The 19,089-nt window shown below is 54.6% G+C and overlaps 1 protein-coding gene across 1 annotated transcript; it reads right to left on the bottom strand.

Annotated features, from left to right (window-relative positions):
• Positions 1–1,557: 1,557 nt before the first annotated feature.
• FOSL2 (FOS like 2, AP-1 transcription factor subunit) lies at positions 1,558–18,769 on the bottom strand (the record flags this gene model as incomplete). Its single annotated transcript, XM_084235424.1, has 4 exons — positions 1,558–2,079; positions 4,165–4,272; positions 8,884–9,135; positions 18,668–18,769. 4 exons carry the CDS (start codon positions 18,767–18,769, stop codon positions 1,558–1,560), a joined length of 984 nt encoding a protein of 327 aa, XP_084091550.1.
• Between the last annotated feature and the right edge of the window lie 320 nt (positions 18,770–19,089).

The raw sequence follows: 19,089 nt of genomic DNA, 5'->3' as shown, positions 1-19,089 counted from the left end.
CACAACAGCGGGGCACCCTCCGGGCTCAAGCCCAGCAGAGGCCAATCCAGAAGAGCAAGGGGAGTAGCACCCCGGGGAGCAGAAAGGCCCAGAAGGGTGGAAGGACCGTGCTGAGTTATGCTAAGCTAAGCTGTGCTCTTTCGGGAAGCCTGGAAGACCTCTCCCCCAGGCGCGCCCCCCACCCCGTGGGAAGCAACACAGCTCATCTCTGATTTCAGCAGCCCCCAGGGATGGTGCTTGAGCCACAAGCCTCAGCAACAGCTCCGGGCCAGCTGTTCACAGCTGGCTGATGATGGACCCGAGGAGCATGCTGGATGAGGGGATAGGGGAGCGTAAAAGAGAAAGCACTTGATCCACCAGGTAGCAGATGACCACAGAGGCCTAGCAGCAGCAGCCAGGTGCCAGGGCTGCCCCGAAGCGAATCCTCTCCAACTGCCTGCTCCTCCCTGCCCTGTCTTTGCATCCACAGCAAAGGCTCCTTTGAGGCTTGGGGAGGGGCCACCTGGCAGCAATCTGGGGAGGGTCCAGGCCCAAGCTCATTAAATCTCCGTGGGTGGCGTCACCCTGAGAGCCAGGATGGGGAAAGGGCGGAGCCGCAGGGATGGAGTGATGTGTGGTTCCCAGGGAGGGACGCCTCCCCGGTCTGAAGAGAAGGGTCCAGGGGCAGAATGGCGAGGCAGTAATTACAGGAGACGTCCTCCTCGAGACACCGGGTGGAGGGGAGCAGGCTAGGACACCCAAGTGGCTTTGTTGGCACTATTCCTGGCCTGGTAATTAGGCGTTTGCCATACCCAACCTGTGCCCTGGCTGTCTCACTCACACCCTGTCTTCTGGCCACGCAGCTCCTCCAAGGGCCGTCTCCAAGGATGGGGAGGGAGGGTCCTCCGAGCCTCCCAGTGATGGCGGCATCTCCTTGAGAGCTCGGGGAGCCCTGCAGCTGGTTCTGGAGATGGTGGTGGGCCAGGGAGCACCAGGGAGGGAAGGTTCTGTATTGCACATTGACTATCCCTTTCCATACAAGTCAGCCCTGGCAGAAAAGTCACCTGCTGCCCCATCTCCAGAAAGGAAGAGCTTTAATATTCAGACCACCAGGATGAAATGTCATGGCAAATTTGATAAAAACCAAGAGGAAGTGAAATTGACACTTGGGGAAGGAAGGGGCAAAGAGAGGGAAGGTGAAACCAAAAGGCACTGAGCATGCTTGGTGGGGCGGGAAGGGACACCATCACTCCAGAGACACAGCGTAACAAAGGGACAGGAGCGGTTCGCGCCAGCTTCAGGCTCTTCCGAAGCCAGAGAGATGCCTGAGTCCGCCAAACCAAGTTCTCCAAGGCTTTTCAAGAAACAGGATTTGCTTTGCAAGATGAATGAGGGAAGAACTCCTGGACTTCCAAGAGATCATCCGAGTCCTCCAACTCCTCACCGCCAAGTCCCCCGGGTCTCCCCAGAGCCAGAAGCTCTCAGGCAGGGTCCCCCTCTTGCCCTCACGGCCCTGGAGCTCTTGAAGGTGCTGGTCCCTGGGAAGGAGGCAGTGACGAGGACCCCCCGGGAGCTGGGTTACAGAGCCAGCAGAGTAGGGGAGTTCAAGGAGTCTGATGACTGGTCCCCACTGCTACTGCTTCTGCGGTGCGCCTTGGAGCAGGACTCCGAGGGCGACGCGGGTGACTCCTGTTCCAGGACGCTGGGGTAGGTGAAGACGAGGTTCGAGGTGCCCGGAGTGATGGCAGGTGTGGAGGTCACCACGATAGGGGTGTGCAGAGGCTCCTCCCCTCCGTAGAAGCCCCCAGCGATGTTGATGGGCTTGATGACCGAGCGCTGGGCCTTGTCCAGCCCTGCTGATGAGGACGAGGGGCTGTCCTCTTCGGGGGGCTCCTGTTTCACCACCACGGCACCCACTCCACCGCCCCCGCTGCGCAGGGGCTGCAGCCCTGGGGCCGGGGGCGATCGGCGCTCCTCTGGACTGATCTTGCACACTGGCCCGTGGGCCACCAACATGAACTCCAGCTTCTCCTTCTCCTTCTGCAGCTCTGCAATCTCCTTCTGCAAGCCTGACTTCTCCTCCTCTAGTTCCTCCGTCTCCTGCGGGGGAGAAAGAGGCACGTAAGGGACAGCCACCTGCCAGGGACCTGCTTGGTGCAGGGGCTGGGGGGAGAGTTCAAACCAGCAATGTCCTCAGACAAGCGATGGGGAAATGGCCAGTTCACACACCTGGCCACACACTGGTTCTGAGTCACCAGGAGGCTCCAGACTGAGAAGGGAGCAAAACCAGCTTGGAGGAAAGCTGACAGCACAACCTCGTCTCATGAGTGAGCGCTCACTTTACACCAGGCACTGTGGTAAGTGTTTCATAGTATTATCTCATTCAATCCTCCAGCACTTTTTTTAAGCAAATATTATCATGAACCCATTTTTTGCAGAAAAGGAAACTGAGGTTCAGACGGGCTCAGTCACTTGCACAGTCATAGATAAGAAGTGAGGTAGCCCAGATTTGACCATAGTGTATGCAATTCCAGAGTCCAGACTCGTCTCCTGGGTCACCCTGAGTAAGGGAGTAGACGGGAGGAAGGGAGCTCACGGTTCTACCCATCTCCTCCTACCTCTTCAATCCCATTTGGCCCACCCGTGGACACAGAAACACTCAACTCTGCACTACGCAACAGTGGAAATTTCCAGCACACATAGCCCCGCACAGGGCCTGGCTTCTAGTAAGTGCCCCGCTGATGTGAGGACGGCACAGTCACACTGCCGGGACTCAGCCCTGCTTTTATGTGAAGCCAAAGCAGCAGCAAAGGCCACAGAGGGAGCAGTTAGGGAAGATGAAGGGGGAGTGTCACCGGCCACCTCTCCACGCTCCCTCTCCCTCACACAGACTCCTCTTCAGGAAGGAGATGATCCAGGATCGGGGCCAGAGCATCACAGAGCAGAGGACAGAGTATTCCGGAGTGAAAAAAAGTTTCCATCTGTCTCAAGGGTCTGATGAACGTCATGAGCTTATGAGAGGTTTCCTGTGGAGGATGTGGCTCAGGGGCCTGGGTGGCTGGGTCGGGGGTGGGGAGGCGGGGGAGGGTGTAAGGCTTCTGGAGGAGGAAGGTGGAGGGACTGTGGGGGGGCTCTTCTGGGGCCTGGAGGTTAGCAGTGAGGAGGGCTCTCCTGGAGGCATGCTCCCCATGGAGCCTGACACTCAGAACTGCCCCCGCCAGCACCTCCCTCAGTGGTACTACAAGCGTCTCTGAATTCATGCCATTTACTATCAGCACTCAAAAGCAAGGGCTCCAGGGCAGACAAGGGGCAGCTGAGGCAGGCGTACGGTGACCTAGAGGACTAAACAAAGCGAGGGGATGTGCAAGGTAAGTGGTGACTTCCAAAGCCCCATCCTGGCTGGCCTTTGCGAGAACCACTGACAGTCTCATTTCCTCACTCTACACGGAGACTCAGGTCAGGCTCTGGGCCTCCTCCACATGGCACGTGGTCCTCCCTAAGGGCCCTGGAGTTACGTGACATAGGTCAAGTCAATCTTTCAAGAGGGAAGGGCGGGGCTGGGCCACAGCCCCCAGGTGTGGGTGAATGACTCACTCAGGCAGAAGGAGGTACCAAGGCCACAGCTTCAGGCTCACAGCAGAGACGGGGAACCCTCCCACCCATGAAGGATATGACAGAGCCCCGAGATAACACAATTCAGTAGGCACGTGGCTCGTTTCCACCAGGGCCCAGAGAGCATCGAGACCCCTCAGAGACGAAGGAGTCAGCACGTCTCTCCCTCTGCCCAAATTAGATTGCTTAAGCTAAGCAGGGCCGTCCCTACTGGAGCTAGATATGGGGGCGGCTGGAAGCTTAGAGGGGGCAGGCCTGGGCCTGCCCTGGGTCCTGGATCCTCTGTCATCCCTCACCCAGGAACAGGGAATGCTCAGGCACTGAGTGAGAAAGGGTGCTGGGCCCAGGGAGGTTGTCTAGTCCTCTTTCTGGAGCCAGGCTGGAGCCAAAGGGTGACTCTGTCCCTCCCTCTCTGTTTCTGTCATGATGCTAACCCAAGTGATCGAAGGAAAGACTATTTCCATCGTATTAACTCGTGTGCAGGCCCTAGTGGGCCAGGAGGGGAGAGGGAGGCCCTAGGGCTCTTGCTCTGGTCCACCCAGAAGTGCTCCCACCCCACGCAGCGCTCCTCACCGCCTGCAGCTTCTCTGTCAGCTCCCTCCGTCGGTTCCGGCACTTGGCTGCAGCCAGCTTGTTCCTCTCCCGCCGGATTCGACGCTTCTCCTCCTCTTCAGGAGATAGCTAGAAGCCAAGGTTGAAGATCACGATTAGGTGGGGATAAATACTTTCCTGGCTTTTTTTTTCCAACTGCTTTTGACGTAGGGCAAGGAGCACTTCTGAGACACAGGAAGGGGAGCCGGAAGGCAAGAGGAGTGTGGCTGGGCTCAACAGTCCCAGGACACGCAGCTCAGCCTGGGAGGATGCTTAGTGCCCAATCCACCCTGAGGGGGATATCCCGTGTTTGAAGGGGCAGATGGGCAGCAATGCATCAGGGACTCACCAGCCTCAGGCACGACGGCAGCCCGAGTCGTGTCAGCCCTGATTCAGTGCCAAGACCAGAGAAATGGAGTGGCGCTGCTTCCCCAGGGAGACCTGGGGGCCAGCAGGCCTGGCCCCACCCGCTGAGGCAGCTTCGTCCAAACCTGGCTAATTACTTCTCCCCCTCACACTGCCTGCTCTACAAGCCTCATTAGCCCCATTTGGTTAAGTGGCTGGGCTCAGAGTAAGAACCACCCAGGAGGAATGTCCTGCTGCCAAAGGGAGACCCAAGGATGCCACTCCACTCCCGATTCTCTCTGCTAGCCCCCGAGCACCTGCTGCTCACAGTTCAGCCCCACAGACTCACCACCTCAGTGTGCCTGGCACAGTGCTTGGCTGGAAACAAAAGGAGGAGGCGCCCACATCAAATCCTGCTGCCCACCACTTCCACTCACGAGACAGACAGACACCTCTGTGCCGGACACTTTCCAGGGTTCGAGATTGATTCAAGAATCCAACGAAGCTGCCCCTGCCCCCTGCAGGGTTTACCAACTTGTTCCTTTCAGTGAGGCTGGCTAGGGGCCCGTGGCTCAGGCCCCGGGCAGGTACACAGCTCCTCTGATGCTGTTCACATAGAGCCCTTCCAGGTTGTGACCCCAACGCCCCTCACAAGCAGAGGGGACACGAGATGGCTATGGGTCCAGGCAGAAAGCAATTCAAAAGGACATCAGTAGGTGATGGCACACCTACTAAGTGCCAAGGCTTAGGAAGTGCTGAGTGCTAAGGCTAAGTGCTAGGGCTCAGAAAAGTCCAGGGGAAACTGGTCCCAGGTTCTGTCCTTAAGGGACACAAGGGAGCAAGTCCAAGCCACTTTTAGGGGGGCAGAAAAGTACCCCATGGGAGAATATTGCCAGCCACTCCCCCTGACTCCCAAGTCAGAGCCCTGGGGCACAGCAGCAGAAAGGACATTACAAAGTCTGTCCACACCGAGGGGACGCTATGGCCCTAATATGCCAAAGCCCCGCATCTAAATCTCCAAACACCAGCAGGAAAATGTGCCCGTCGACTCTGTAGGCTGAAGAGTGTCTGAGGCATCAGGCCACTCGAGCAGAGAAACTCCTTGCATCTTCCCAACTTTCAAACTCCCCTCCAATAGTTAGAGGGGCCCATTGGGGAGCGGCAGGCCTGGCAGGCTGGAGACATCTCTGGGTGTCTCAGCCCCCCACCTCCCAGGGCTCTGGCTGTGCCAAGCTCTGGCAGGTTTGGCTCTGCCTTGGCGACCTCCTTCTCCTCCACTGCCCCGTCTCACTGGGACAGAGAACCAGGCCCAGATTCCCGCTATGCCAGCTCCTCTCTCACTGTGTCTCCCCCTGTAGGTGGGATGACAGCTGGTATCATCCCCTCATTGTTCTTCAGCCCCTCCAGAAGGCTCTGGGCTGGAGTCCCACATGTGAGTCCCGGTTCCCCATCCCTCCTCAAGCCCCACTCTCAGTCTCAGTCTCTGAAATCCTGTCTCCCCAGGACAGCCAGAGGGCCCTCATCCTCTCTTATAAGAGGCATCTGGAGCCAACACAGATAAGGTGCCGCTATGTGGCCCTGGACTAATGACTGAACCTTCTGAGTCTTCCAAGTGTCAGATTTCCCCTATGTGAAACAGCCAACAGGAAGCCCCTTCCACAGTCTCTGTGCCCCTCATCAAGCACCCTTGAAACTAGAAAGTGTCACAGAGAAGGAGCAACGCAGGTCTCCTCTCTGATGCTTTTTCTGAGTCCTGAATGATCCAAATGGCCTGGAGACCCAGGTCCACAGACCCAGGGGCCCTGCTCTGTGTGGGAATGGGCTACCAGCTGAGGCCCTGAACACGGGACAGGATGCTGCTAAATCTGTACCAACCTGAGCCCACCAGAGTTTCCCAGGGAGTCTGATGGCCCTGGTGGGGCCTGGATTCAAGGCCACCTTGAAAGGGCTGCCAGAGCTCCTCTTATGCCAGCCAGCACCCCCTCACAGTTAAGGGGCAGAAAAGTCATAGATAGTCTAGGTAAACTTTGGCCTCCCTTCCCCTTTGGCTGCTTCTGGACAACTTGTGGCCTCCCAATTGGTCTAGAAATCTCTTCGCTATCAGCTCAGATGTGGGAGCTGTGGGCATAGCGTGGGACTTCAACATGGCAACAGCTGGGGTGTGTCTGTATCCAACTGTCCAGCCCCAAGCCACACCCCCTCCATTTTCCACTCCTCAGTCACTGCCTCTAAGCTCTGAGGGAGTCTCCAGCAGGCTCAGGAGGGCAGTGAGGCACCAGACTGGCTCCTGGGATCAGGCTCCTCCCTGGGGGTAGGGTGGGAGTAAGTTTCAGAGAGAAGACCTGGGCCTAGAACACAGAGCCCAGGGTGTAAGCTGCCGGCACCCAGACTTCCTCCAAGTGCTGGACATTTGTCTAAGCTTCTAGTTGACCTGAGGTAAAATGCTCCTGGTTCTCTCCCTCCCTCCCAAAAAAGGAAGGAAATTCTCCAGACAGATTGTCTTAGGGCACGCCTCTGTGGTGTTGTGGTGGGAAAATCACAGGGCTGAAGGTCAAAGGAGGCAGATTCCAGTCCTGGCCCTGCTACTAATGCACTGTGGGACCCAGGGCAGGGCCCTTCTCCTTGCTTGGCCTCAGTTTCCTCATCTGTAAAATGGGTGCAGAGGGAAAATCTGAAAAGCTGGTCTCTTCCAGATAGAAACTTCTCAATTCGCAGTGAATTAGGCCCAGAACAGAATGAAGAGTGTTCCCCATATCTTGTGTTGTTGTCCTGCTAGCCACAAAGAGGCCTGGCAATGCCTGTCTCCCACACAGGGGTCACTCACACAGGGAGAGTCCAGCCATTGGTGACTATAAAGCTTGGCAGGCTGGGCTCCCCAAGGGAGCATATTTATATAGATGATACTGATACATACTGCTGCGGCAGTATTTACAAGTACAGTTACAGAAGGCGACCATGAGTGGGATGGAGGCCCTGCGCCCCATCTGCAGGAGCCCCAACAGCAGCAGCAGGCAGGCTCTATCATCCTGTCTGTTCCACACACCTCCCCATGTTCTCAAGATTCTTTCTGCTGCCATAGAAAGAGCAAACCAACATGTAGTGGATACAGGCCCAGCTTGGTCCTCAGGGAATCAGGCTTCTGCAAAAGCTGCCAGGCCCAAGAGCAGTGATTCTGGTCATTCTGGGGACCTCTGCTACTGGGGATGATTATCCAATGGGGAGCGTGCTCAAAGGGTCCTTGTATAGCAACAGTGTGTGCCTGGGGCTCCCGAAGAGGAGGTGGGAATAGGCAGGGCTTCTAATGCTGTAAACTGGGTCATACTTCATTTGGAAAACTGCTAAGGCCCTTCCCCCTGAGCGCCCGAGGGCACAGCATTGCCAGTACTGCACAGGGAGTCCAGGGAGCTGGGTTCTAGTTCAGATTTTTGCTCCTTCTTGGAATGGCTCCAGGCAGGTGTGTCTGGGCCTTGGTTGTGTCTCCGGTGAAGGGGGACACATGGGACTCTTGGAAGACCCATTCCCTGGCCTCTGCTCCCTGCTCCAGAATTATGCACAGCTGTGACTTCTCTCCCAGAATTGGGGTTCATGGCTTCCCTGGCTGGCTGTTGATATACACAAGGGGGTTTTCTGAACATAGGATTGAAGCTGCCTCATAAGCAGCACTTTCTGATGTGCCTCCCACGCCAGACTGACACCTTCTCAAAGCTGAGCCCCTTGAGGATCAAAGGCAGGTGTCTGACTGCCTGTCTTCACCCTGGGCAGAGACCAGGAGCAACTGCACTTCCGAATGTGCTTTCCGGCACTTGCTGCGGGCTTCTGCTAGGGCTGGAGGCCTGGGGCTCCAGGAGCAATGAGAGTCGGGGGGCCGTGCCAGCCTGGACCAAGACCCTTTTGGTCTACGCGGAGTCTCATCTGCACCAGATGCCAGTAGACAGTTAAGAGTTAATCCCAGGAAGCTCCCAGCCTGGGTGTCCTGTGGCCCATCAGCCTGGGGTCAGGGAAGGACACTGCTGCAGGCAGATCCTAATGGCGCTTCCCATTTGTTACAACATGCTTTCCCACCCACAAGTCCCGGCTGCCCCCCTGCAGGTCCATCCTCCCCATTTTATAGCCGAGGAAACTGAGACTCAAAGACTCAAAGGGACATGGGCAATATGACATGGCCAGGCTGACCCTCAGGCCTCCTCTCTGCCCTCCAATGACGGGATCATGTGCTCCTGGCGCCCTAGCGTGTACCCCTTCCCAGTATCCAAGAACACTGACCTGCTCCCTCCCCGTCCACACAAAACCACCCACATCACCAGGCCCTAAAAGCCGCCCACAGGGCCCCTGGTTGCTGGGCTGAGCTGCATGTACCTGCTCATCTCGCCTCCTGCGGCCAACGGTGGTGCCGATGGTCTTGATCACGCCCGGTCTCGGGAGGGCCATGTGCCCAGGGACAGACCCCAGGCCTGGCAAAGGGCTGTAGGGGTGCGAGCGGGGGTACGGGTTGGACATGGAGGTGATCACTGTGGGCTGCACCATCCACTGTAGGTCCTGGCTAGTCGTGATGGCGTTGATGGTGGGAATGAAGGCGCTGCCCGAGCCAGGCATATCTACCCGGAATTTCTGCAGTGAGTAAAAAATGAGATTGAGCCAATAAATACTGAGAAGAATGAGATAAGCAGAGCCAAGAGGCCCAAACTAGCAGAATGCAGGGTCAGTGCTTGGGAGGCAAGGGTAGGATACCAGGGGAGCCCTCCTGGTATAAGTTCCGGGTAAGCCCTGCATATTCAAGAGTTAGAGGGGGTCTGAACCCTTCCCGGGGCTCTTATCAAAGAACCCATTCCCTGAGAGGGGGCCCGGGAACTCCATCCCCAGGCAGCCCAGGAGGATGCAGTCATATCCCAAGTGACTCCTCAGACAAGGGGTGCTCCCCATTCACTCACACTCAGGTCAGCCCCGTCAGCAGGAAGGCAGCCTCCCACCTGTGCACCCCCGCCCCCCAGCCTCGTTTCACTTGCCAGTCCTTCCCCAGGGAGGACTCCTGGCAAATCGCCCCTCCTGGAGGAGCATTGCACACCCACAGCTCTGAAGCAACAGAGATCACCAGGAAGCTAATCGTGCCTGCTTTCTTTACTTTCCAAACAAGCTCATGATGGGGGGTGGGGGCACAGCAGGGGGAAACCAAGTCCATGAAAAGGTGCCCTTCAGCCAGCTTAATCTTGCTGCCCTGTCCCTCCTCCTGGCCCTTCACCCCCACCTTGCTGGGCACAGAGACGGCGTCTCTCCGTCCGTCCACAAATCTATCTGTGCTGATAGCTCAGTCTGCTCCTGCCTCTTCATTTGTGCCCAGTTTTCTGGAGCTCCCACAAGAAGGATTCTATTTAAAATATAAGATGCCAACGTAGCACAAAAGCTAAAGTGAGCTGTGTGCCTCTGCAGGTGGGTTTGCCCTTCTTCAGGGCAGTTACCAGCAAGCGAGAGGAGAGAGAAGGTAAGATTCAGGGGACTCTTCCAGATTTTCAGGGGAAAGCTCTCCCCTAAAGGGGGCCAGGTAGCGCCTCATACTCAGATGATTTCACGAGAAAGTTCTGCAAGCCCTTCTTCCCTAACCTGTTGGGTGAAATGACGACAGCAACGACAGCTGACACTTATCGGACACTGACTAAATGACAGGACCGTGTTTTACCTAGATTATCTCATTACGTCTCCCTGTGAGGTAAGAACTACCATTATCGCCCTTTTGGAGGCAGACACTTAGGCTTAGAGAGATGAAGTAACTTCTCCAAGGCCGCATCGCTAATAAGCAGTGGGGGCAGACGCAGACCCATTCAGCTGACGGAGGCCGGCTCTCCGGCACTGGCGCCCGCCTTCCCTGAAATCCAGCCAGGTGCGGTGATCCACCTACTTTGCCCTTGGAGGATCAGGTCACCCTCATCAAGGGTCCCTAAAAATTTTCTCTTATCAGGGAGGCCCTGTGTCTATCCCAAATGAAATCCCACCTCACTAGCATGGATGCTCTTGTATTCCCCTGTTCTGGAGCAACAGCAAGACCAGCCAGGATTAGAAGAATTGGCAACACGCAATGGCAGCTGCCACCACCAGTCTCTGCCCCTGGCAACAACATGTGGGTTCCTGCTGTACTAAGAAAGTGAGGTTCAGAGTATCTCACTGAGGCTGAGGGAGCTGCGGACCCTTTGTCTCTCACTCCTCTACAGGCTGCCTGATTCCAGGGTGGTAAAAAGTGGCCACCTCACCTCCCAGACTGCCCTGGGGCCCCAGGCCAAAGGCATTCACAGAAGAGAGCTGCTCAGTGCCGTGGATTCTGCGGATCCAGAAGGAGCAATACCCCATGAAAGGACTCTGGGGTTCAAAGAGCAATATCCTGTGCCATGGATTTGGGGTTCCAGAACGAGCGCTACCCCATGCAGAAGACTCTGAGTTGCACTACTGAAGGCAACGACAACTGGGCTTTTTATCAGAGCTGACTATAAAGCAGCAGGTATCTATGGGGGTGTGCGTGTGAAGGAGTATGGGTACAGGAAGGATCCAAGTGGAAAATGATCCTCAGGGAGAAGAAAGAGACAACCAGGGCTGGGATGAGAGGTGGCCCAGCAGGGAGATGTGGGTGTGGCTGAGTGCAGAAGCGCTGAGGCCCAAACAGAGGCTTCTCTTGGGAGGCGGGGTTGTGGGGGTGGGGCCAGGGCACCAGCACAGCCTTGGAATCAGGCCTAGCCAAGGCTGGCTCAGTGCTTGGCAACTCACTGAGGTCTCAGTTTCCCTGAGTGTAAGAGGGAACACAGACACCAAACTCACTGCAATGTCATGAGGATTAAATAAGTAGCTACTTGTAATCACAGGCTATAAAAGCACACCCATGGTTCTCAAGCCTGGCTGCACATTAGAATGTTAGGAGGAGCTTTTTAAAACAACAATGTTGGATGGCGCCTCACCATTAGGGTTCTAAAATAATTAGTTTGGAGTAGGGTTCTGATGAGGGATTTTTAAAAAACTGCCTAAGGAGATTCTAATGTGAGCAGGGGTTGAGAAACACCACTCCAGACAAATGGAAGGTGGCACAGTCACCGCCGTCATGGCCACCGCCGCGGCCAGCGTTATCATCGCAAGTTCTGTGGACTCTGCCCAGGATGGCGCCAGAGGGAATTGTCAGCTTCCCACTCCTGGGAAGCCCCCAACATTTTTATTCCATTTCTCTTCCCAAGTTAGCTTCTGGGGTTGAAGGGCACTCCGCGTCCCGTGTGATGGCTTACTGTGGCCGTGCATCTCTGAGAGTCAACCCGTCATCTCCCTCTTAGGAAAGCACCCAAGAAATTCACTCTTCGTTCCAACAAACAAAAGAGCTCCTGTTTCAGGCTGGGGACGCAAGCAAGCAAATCAAGCCCAGCTTGGGGACTAAGACCCCTGAGGAACCGGTGGCAGACTCAGCCCCTCGCAGGCCTTGGGGCTCCCTTGCTCTGTGATGCCAGGTCTACAGAAAGTGCTCCCCGGCCACCAGCCAGATTCCTTGCAGCAATGGCTTGGTCTAGACAAAACAAGACAGCAATAAAAACAAGGCAGTAGGTAATGACCGCCTCTAAATGCACGTACAATGTGTTTCAGAGAGAGGTAAAGCCATCTGGATAACACTCGGCCCTCAACTGGAGGAAAACAATGTCCCATCCCCAGAGGGGCTGGAGCTCTGATAAGCGAGGCTTTTGTCTGCAAGAGGAGATGTACACAAAAGTTTAAATGAGATCTGGCAGAAGCAACTCCAAAGGTATCACTCAGAAAGGGACCCTGGAGTCTGGAGCCGCAGAAGTTGGCTAGGCCTTCTTCTACACCCACAGACCCCAGAATCAGTCAGATGTCATATTGGAGATAAGTCATGATTCTCTCTGAGGCGGGTAACATGGAACAGAAACCAAGATAGGGGTTCCCAGCTGTGGGCGTGAGGGCAGATCGGTCCCTGTGTGTGCTGTGGGGAGGGGAGGAGGTAAAGCAGGTCTTACTGGGCTCCCCTGTCCCCCAGCTCTGTGGCCCCTCCTCTAGAGAGCTCCTCCTCTAAGGACCGGCCTGCAGATGCAGGATGTTGGTGGCATTTGGCCTGGCAAAGCCTCAGAGCGATTTATTTAACTGTGGCATCCTGTCTGGGTGGGCAAGAATGCCTCTGAGGGGACACACTGGCCCCCACCAAGCTCCTTGGGTTGACTCTGGCAAACTTTTGCTATAAAAGACCAGATAGTAAATATTGTAGGTTTTGTGGGCCCCATGGTCTCTGTCTCTGTCGCAACTGCTCAGTTCTGCCACCGTAGCATGAAGGAGTCACAGACAGTATGTAAACAAATGGGCGTGCCCATGTCCCATTAAACAGGTCTGGGTCAGGGCCTGGCGACCCCTGTCCTAGAACAGCATTCTTGTCTCCAGTGCTCAGGTTGGGGTGGAAAGTAAATAAAGAAATGAGAAAGAAAAAAACAGAAGAAGGGTACTCCTCTGACCCAGCAAATCAAGGGGATCTCTAGACCCCAAGGCAGAAGCCTGAGCCCTCACAAGTCTTGCTGTGGATCTCCGGGCATCAGGATCTCCCTTACCCCGCTGCACCCTGTATTTAAGGGTGCACAGCCATGGGGCTGCGCAGTAAGTGTGCCTTCCTCCCACTGCCCATGAGAAAGACATCCGGAGCCCAGGGCTTCCAGGGCCAAACAACTTTATCAGTCCAGAGAGGTTCCCAGAGGCCTAACAGTTTCCCATTTGGGAAAATGACCTTTAGGAACTCTACAGCAAGGCCTTGGTTTCACAAACGGGTACCATAACCATGACCTTTTGCAGAATGGTTTCAGAAGCAGGCTTTGGATTCCCATTTCCTGCAGCCAGAGATGGGCAGGGTTATCCCAGAGACTCTTGAGCTGGGCAGAAGTGGCAGGTGAGGTGAAGTCAGGCTGGGGTTGCTGGCCCACCCCTCGCCCAGGCATTTATCCATCAGATTGAGTCTCAACTGGGCCACCAAGCACTCAAGCCAGGAAGCCCATGACCTGGTCTGTGTCTGAAAGGGACTGAGTTCTTTCTCTTAAGAACTTTTTTCTTGTTTAAGATTTCCAACATGGAAATGGAGAATTCCAGCATCCCAGGAGGCTAACTCAGGGAAAGGGTGCGGTTTGAGCGAATGCTGCCTCCAGCTTCCCAGAATGCCCCTGCTGTGGTCCAGCTGGACTCAAGTGCCCTCTATTTTTATTGAACTTGGGATGTTCTCCAAAGCTCTATAGGGATAACAACCAGCCTTCACAGATTCTGCCCTGGACATCACTTTGACCTTTGGCCTTTTATCCCTATCACAACGGAAATCGTTGCTAGTAACTCACGATTTCTCCCCAAACCGTGTGGTACACAAACATCTCAGGTGACCTGTGCTCTGTGGCTGCTTCTCTTTCTCAGGTTCATTTGAAAGAACCATGCTATCCTTCTTCACCCAACCGCCAGGGTGAGGAAGAGTAAGGAAAAAAGAAAAAGCAAGGAAAAAAAGAAAGTGGTTATAAGGAGTTTTCTCTGAGGTAAGGTCCCCAGTTTCTTTCCTCCCAGGGCTCTTTTGCCAGAAACCCCACACCAGAGCCCAGGGGAATTCAGCCATTATTCTGTGGACCTCTTTTGTGACCCCAGCAATCCTCAGACACCTCTGCACTCAGGGGAAGGACTTGACAACTCTTCTTCCCTAGACCACAGCAGGGGGCATGGCCAAGGCAGTGCGACAGGGCTGAGGGACAGCTCCAGCAAGAGAATTCTTACATTTTCCCCTCCCACCCAGTGAGTGGAAGAGGGATAGAGTTACCAAGTGGGGTTTGGAACAGATATATTTGCCTAACTCGGGGCAGCTGCTGTCATTTTGAAATGTTGTGGCCACCCAGCGATACCACATTCAACATGGATGAGACAAATCCACAAAGTAATAATGCTATTTTTTTCTCTCTTTCAACAAATAGACCAGAAAATCAGCTTCCTGAATTCTCAAAACCAGTATCTTTATTCCTGTTTAGCAGAAGAACAACACGCGAGGTACAGATGGCAAAGGTGCCCGCTTTCATGTGCCTTTGCTGGGTGGCTGGCGGCTCGCCCAGATGCCCGAGATTGAGACCAGCAGAGCTCAGGGTCACTGTGCTTTGGCCCAGCCTGACCACCCGAGCTTCTGCGACATACTTGGTTTCTTCTACGTTAGCTCTTTTGATAATTTCCTAATTACAAATTCGCCATCAAAAGACAAAGGTTAGCAGGAAGGATTTTCAAAAGAATTTGCTGAAGGCAATTCCATAAGAAGGGCGTTGTAAAACCTTTCCGAGTTGATTCATAGCCACCGCACTCAAATAACTATTCAGTCTCCTCGAGGAACAATTACAAAGGGGACAGCAGTGATTTGGACATGTAAGTTCTGGTGTGTTTGTGTTAAGATAGAAAAAAAAGAAGCACCTCCTAACTTTACACTCCCCTTGAATAAGACAGGCAGAAATAAAGGCATGGAAATGCACCCAGGGGCTTAGGTAGGAAAATGCAATTGTTCCTCAGACAATACATGACTGTTTCACCCCATTCACTTTGATGAAAAAGTGATGCTCACTTCCACCATCAAGGCTCAGCAGAACAGACAAATTCCTGGAATAACATTTTGTTTGATCCTAATCTACAACATCTGTAGGCAAAAATAAAATTAAATTAAAAAGCATCAGACCCTTCATACACACCTCCCAGCTTCTCACCAATTCTGAAGACCATCTCCCCAAACAATTCCCAGTGTCCTCATACAGATCCATCAGGAAAACAAGGCTTAGGAATTTGAAGACATTGTGCTGGCGCCCTAATGAACAGACAGACATGAAAGAGGAAAAGAAAAGAGCACTCCTTTTTCAACCGAGCTTTATTTAAAACAAGATCAAAAAAAGAAAGAAAGAAATTGCATTTCAAACTCAAGCAGTTCCCACTTAACCACTGTTAAATACATGGCATTTTATTGGTCCTGAATGAAAGAAAAAAAATCCAAAGAATTCCAAAGGCTAACCAAGTTAACAACACTCTCTGGGGCTGGAAAAATACATTCCCCAGATAGTTCTAAGGATGTCCTGTAGGGGGCACTGGAGAGGCATGAGTGGGGCTGACTTGGGAATCACAGTCATTTCTGGTAAAACTTCTTTGATGTGAGGAATGTCCCAGACTGGTACAGTTGGCAAAAGTTCACTCTGGGGAATTTTGTGTGTGCGTGTGTCTGTGTGTCTGTGTGTGTGTGTGTGTCTTGGGAAAGGGTGGCTGCAGAACAGGAGAGCTAGGCTGGTATTCCGTGACTCCAGAAAGGACCTGTCCCCCTGGATTTATTTTCCTAAGTTATCGGAGGAATAGACAAATGGCAGCCTTGGAAAAGTTCTGGGTCTTGTTTTTGTTTTGTTTTTTCATTAAAAGGGGGCCCAGCTGATGAAAACAAGTTATGAAATGACCTATGTTTGTGTAACTGGCTGGATTGCGTAATGCTCAGCCTCTGAAACCGTAAGAGCCGGGCAGCCAGGCAGGGCATATATCTGGGAGGTGTTTTCCTAGGAAAGTTAGGAGAGAGAAAACAACAATAACAACAAAAAGAAAAGGCCGGGGGGTGGGGGGAGGTGTGTGCAACCATTTCTGACAAAACAAAATCACCAATGACCAATCTTTGAGATTAAAACTGTAACTGGAACAGGAAATATTTTTCATGCTTCAAGTTCCTGCCATATACAAGAACCGAAGTTTTAACAAAGAGTTGGCTGCCCCCACCCCCCAGACACTGGAACTTATGGCCATGTGTTAAGGTCAAGCTTTATGAGGCTACAGAGGAAAGTTGTGGGTTGAGTAAATAGCAACAAAGTTATCAGGAACATTAGAGCCCACAAAGAAAGAAATCAGAAAAAATTAATATTCATTTGCCAGTGGAAAGGCCAGAGAGCCCTCTTACAGGGATAGGTTCACTGAGATGCCATAAAGGAGAAAGGCCCTTCCCAACTCTAAAGGAAGCTGAGAGAAATAAAGTGATTACAGGTTTTTTATCTGCTATGTAATAAAGTTACCTTGAGCCGAGTTCCAATAGGGTGGGGCATGGCACAGACTTGTAAAGTAACAAAAGCCTCTCAAGCCAGCCCTGAGGACCACAGAAAGGCTTTGCTCAAGTTGGAGAGATGATGGAAAAACCCTCTCCCCTCCTCCTAGCACCCTCTCCCCCATGAGCAGACAGGCTGGAAAAGCAGTCCAAAGTGGCATTACCTTGCCAATGCCTCTGGTTTGCAAGGCGCCTCACTCAGGCTGCTGGGCTGAACCGGCAGGCGTATATTTGAGAACCCCGTGCACTAGTTATTACTAATTGCAAAATCCTCATGTGTTACAGCATGCTTGGAATTAGCCAACAGCTGCTTTTTGCTTCGGTAATGAGGCCCCATTACACCCTGCTGGACTGAGTTCTCTTCCTTCTTCCTAGCACTGGTTTCCTGTCTGATTTTCTTCCAAAACAGGGAATTGCCTCCGCTCACATCCTGGGCTCAAAGCCCTAGTGACACAGATTATTCAATCGGGGCACTGATGTCCGGTCTGGCTTCCCATCCAGGGTCTGAGCAAAGCCAGACGGCAAGATGGTAATATGTCAGTGATGACTGCCGCAGAATCCACAGCGAGGGGAACAGGCCCGAAACCAGAAGACCCCGTCCCTCCTCTGGGGAGGAGGAGAGAGGCATTTTGGCTTTTGTTGAACTGGAGAGCGAGGGAAAGGCTATTGCCCAACCCACCCATCACCTAAGGATGCTTGCCTTCAATACCAACGGTCTATGGGACTGGAAAGCAAGCAAAATCAAACACTTTTAGGATCCAACTTAAAATTCATCCCCTTGGTGCTCATTATTAAGGGTGCACTGACTGTGCCTCATGCCACAGACTAGGTGCTCTGCAGCCAGCGCTTATGGGGACACCAGGGAGGCAGAGGAAAGACACACAAAAGCCATTGGGGGGAGGGGGGCTCACCAGGCATGGGAAATCACTTTGGAAAAAGGTCTCCCTGTTTAGATCTCAAGATGTTTCTAATTTATTCTCCAGGTCGGGTCACCCCCCCAGCCCCCCCCCCACCCCTGCTTCTAGAGGCCCAAAGCCACTGCCTTCCCAGAGCAACTCTGTAGAAAAGCCAACTTGGCTAGAGACTCCACAGACCCTGACCACGGTGGCTCCCTTTGTAGTGGCCTTGTGTCTTAAGCCAGCCCCCTCACGAGCTTGGGGTTGGGGGTGGAGGTGGGGCTGCTGCACAGGGCAGGCACCCCACCATCACCACCACCCCAGCAGTACCTTTCTGGTATTTATAGACACACAGATCGCATGCACAACCCCTCCAGTGCAAACCAGTCCGGCTGCTTTAGAAACAAGTTGTTTTTCTGCTTCAAGAGCCACCCAGGAGCCAAAGAGAGCTCCCTTTCTCCCCATTTCTTTCCGCACGCGCCCTCGCCCCAGGTACCCCCAGACCTCCAGGCGTCCCTTCTGGTGGCCACGCTGGCTCCGGCTCGGACCCCAACAGGCGATGGACCGCGCGGGGCTCGCCGGCGCCGCCCGGGCCAGTCCAGGCTGCTCCGTCCCCCTGACCTTCGCACCTGATTCCCGGGGCGCAGCCCCGCTCCCTCCACTCCCCCGACCACTCCGAGGAGCCCCGCCGTGTTCCCGAGTCCCCAACCTCCCTGAGAAATTAACTCAGACACCCGGGCAAGAGAAGGGCACGGCTTTCCCGAAGGAATGGGCGCTGGGGTGTCGGGAGTAACTGTGGATGCAAAGATTTCCTTTCCCACCCGGAGAGAGAGGCGCAGGGAGGCGGGCGGTTGAGACTGGAGGTAACAGGTTCCTGGGAAGGGGACCCGCGATTCGGGGAGCTTGGATAGGGTGCAGCGCGAGGAAATGGGTTGGTTAGCAGTGCTCCAAGCCCCACACCCCGTTTCAGCATTTAAAAAAGTGGGGGCTGGAGGGGGGGTACGCGGAAGGCAGGACAAGGCGCAACCCCGCAACTCTCGAAGGCGACCCGGAGGAATTTTCTCCCCTAGCTAAGAAAGGGAAAAGGAAGCCGGGGAGGCCGTGTAGGTGAGAGGACGGCGGGGGTCCGCCCGCGCGCCAGGTGCACCCGGGACCCCGCACCTACCTGCTGGCCGCCGCCGCCGCTGGAGTAGGACTCGGCGTGCGCAGGAGAGCCGCTGCTGCCCCGGGACGAGGTGTCAAAGTTCCCGGGATAATCCTGGTACATGATCCGCGGTGGGGGCCCGAGAGGAAACAGGGTGTCTGTCTGCCCCCGCCCTCGCCGCGGCCGAGCACCGGCTGCTGCGCGCTCGCTCCGCCCGGCGCGCCCGGGGCTCGGGTCTTCGCTCCGCGGCTTCTGCCCTGGCGCGGCGGGCGCGGGGCGGGAGGCGGCGACGCGGGCAACGGTGCCCCCGAGCGCCCAGCGCTGCGCTTCTCCCCTGCTCCGGGCGCGCGGCGGGACCAGTTGTCCACCCGGTCCCTCCCTCTAAAAACTCGGCGCGTCCCTCGGTCCCTCCCCTGCGCGCGCCCTCCCGCCCCCGCGCGCAG

Source organism: Talpa europaea, assembly GCF_964194135.1.
Source record: "Talpa europaea genome assembly, chromosome: 6".
In the NCBI taxonomy this organism is placed as follows: domain Eukaryota; kingdom Metazoa; phylum Chordata; class Mammalia; order Eulipotyphla; family Talpidae; genus Talpa; species Talpa europaea.
The sequence above is the reverse complement of the archived record's forward strand: the minus strand, read 5'-3'. Positions and strand labels throughout refer to the sequence as shown.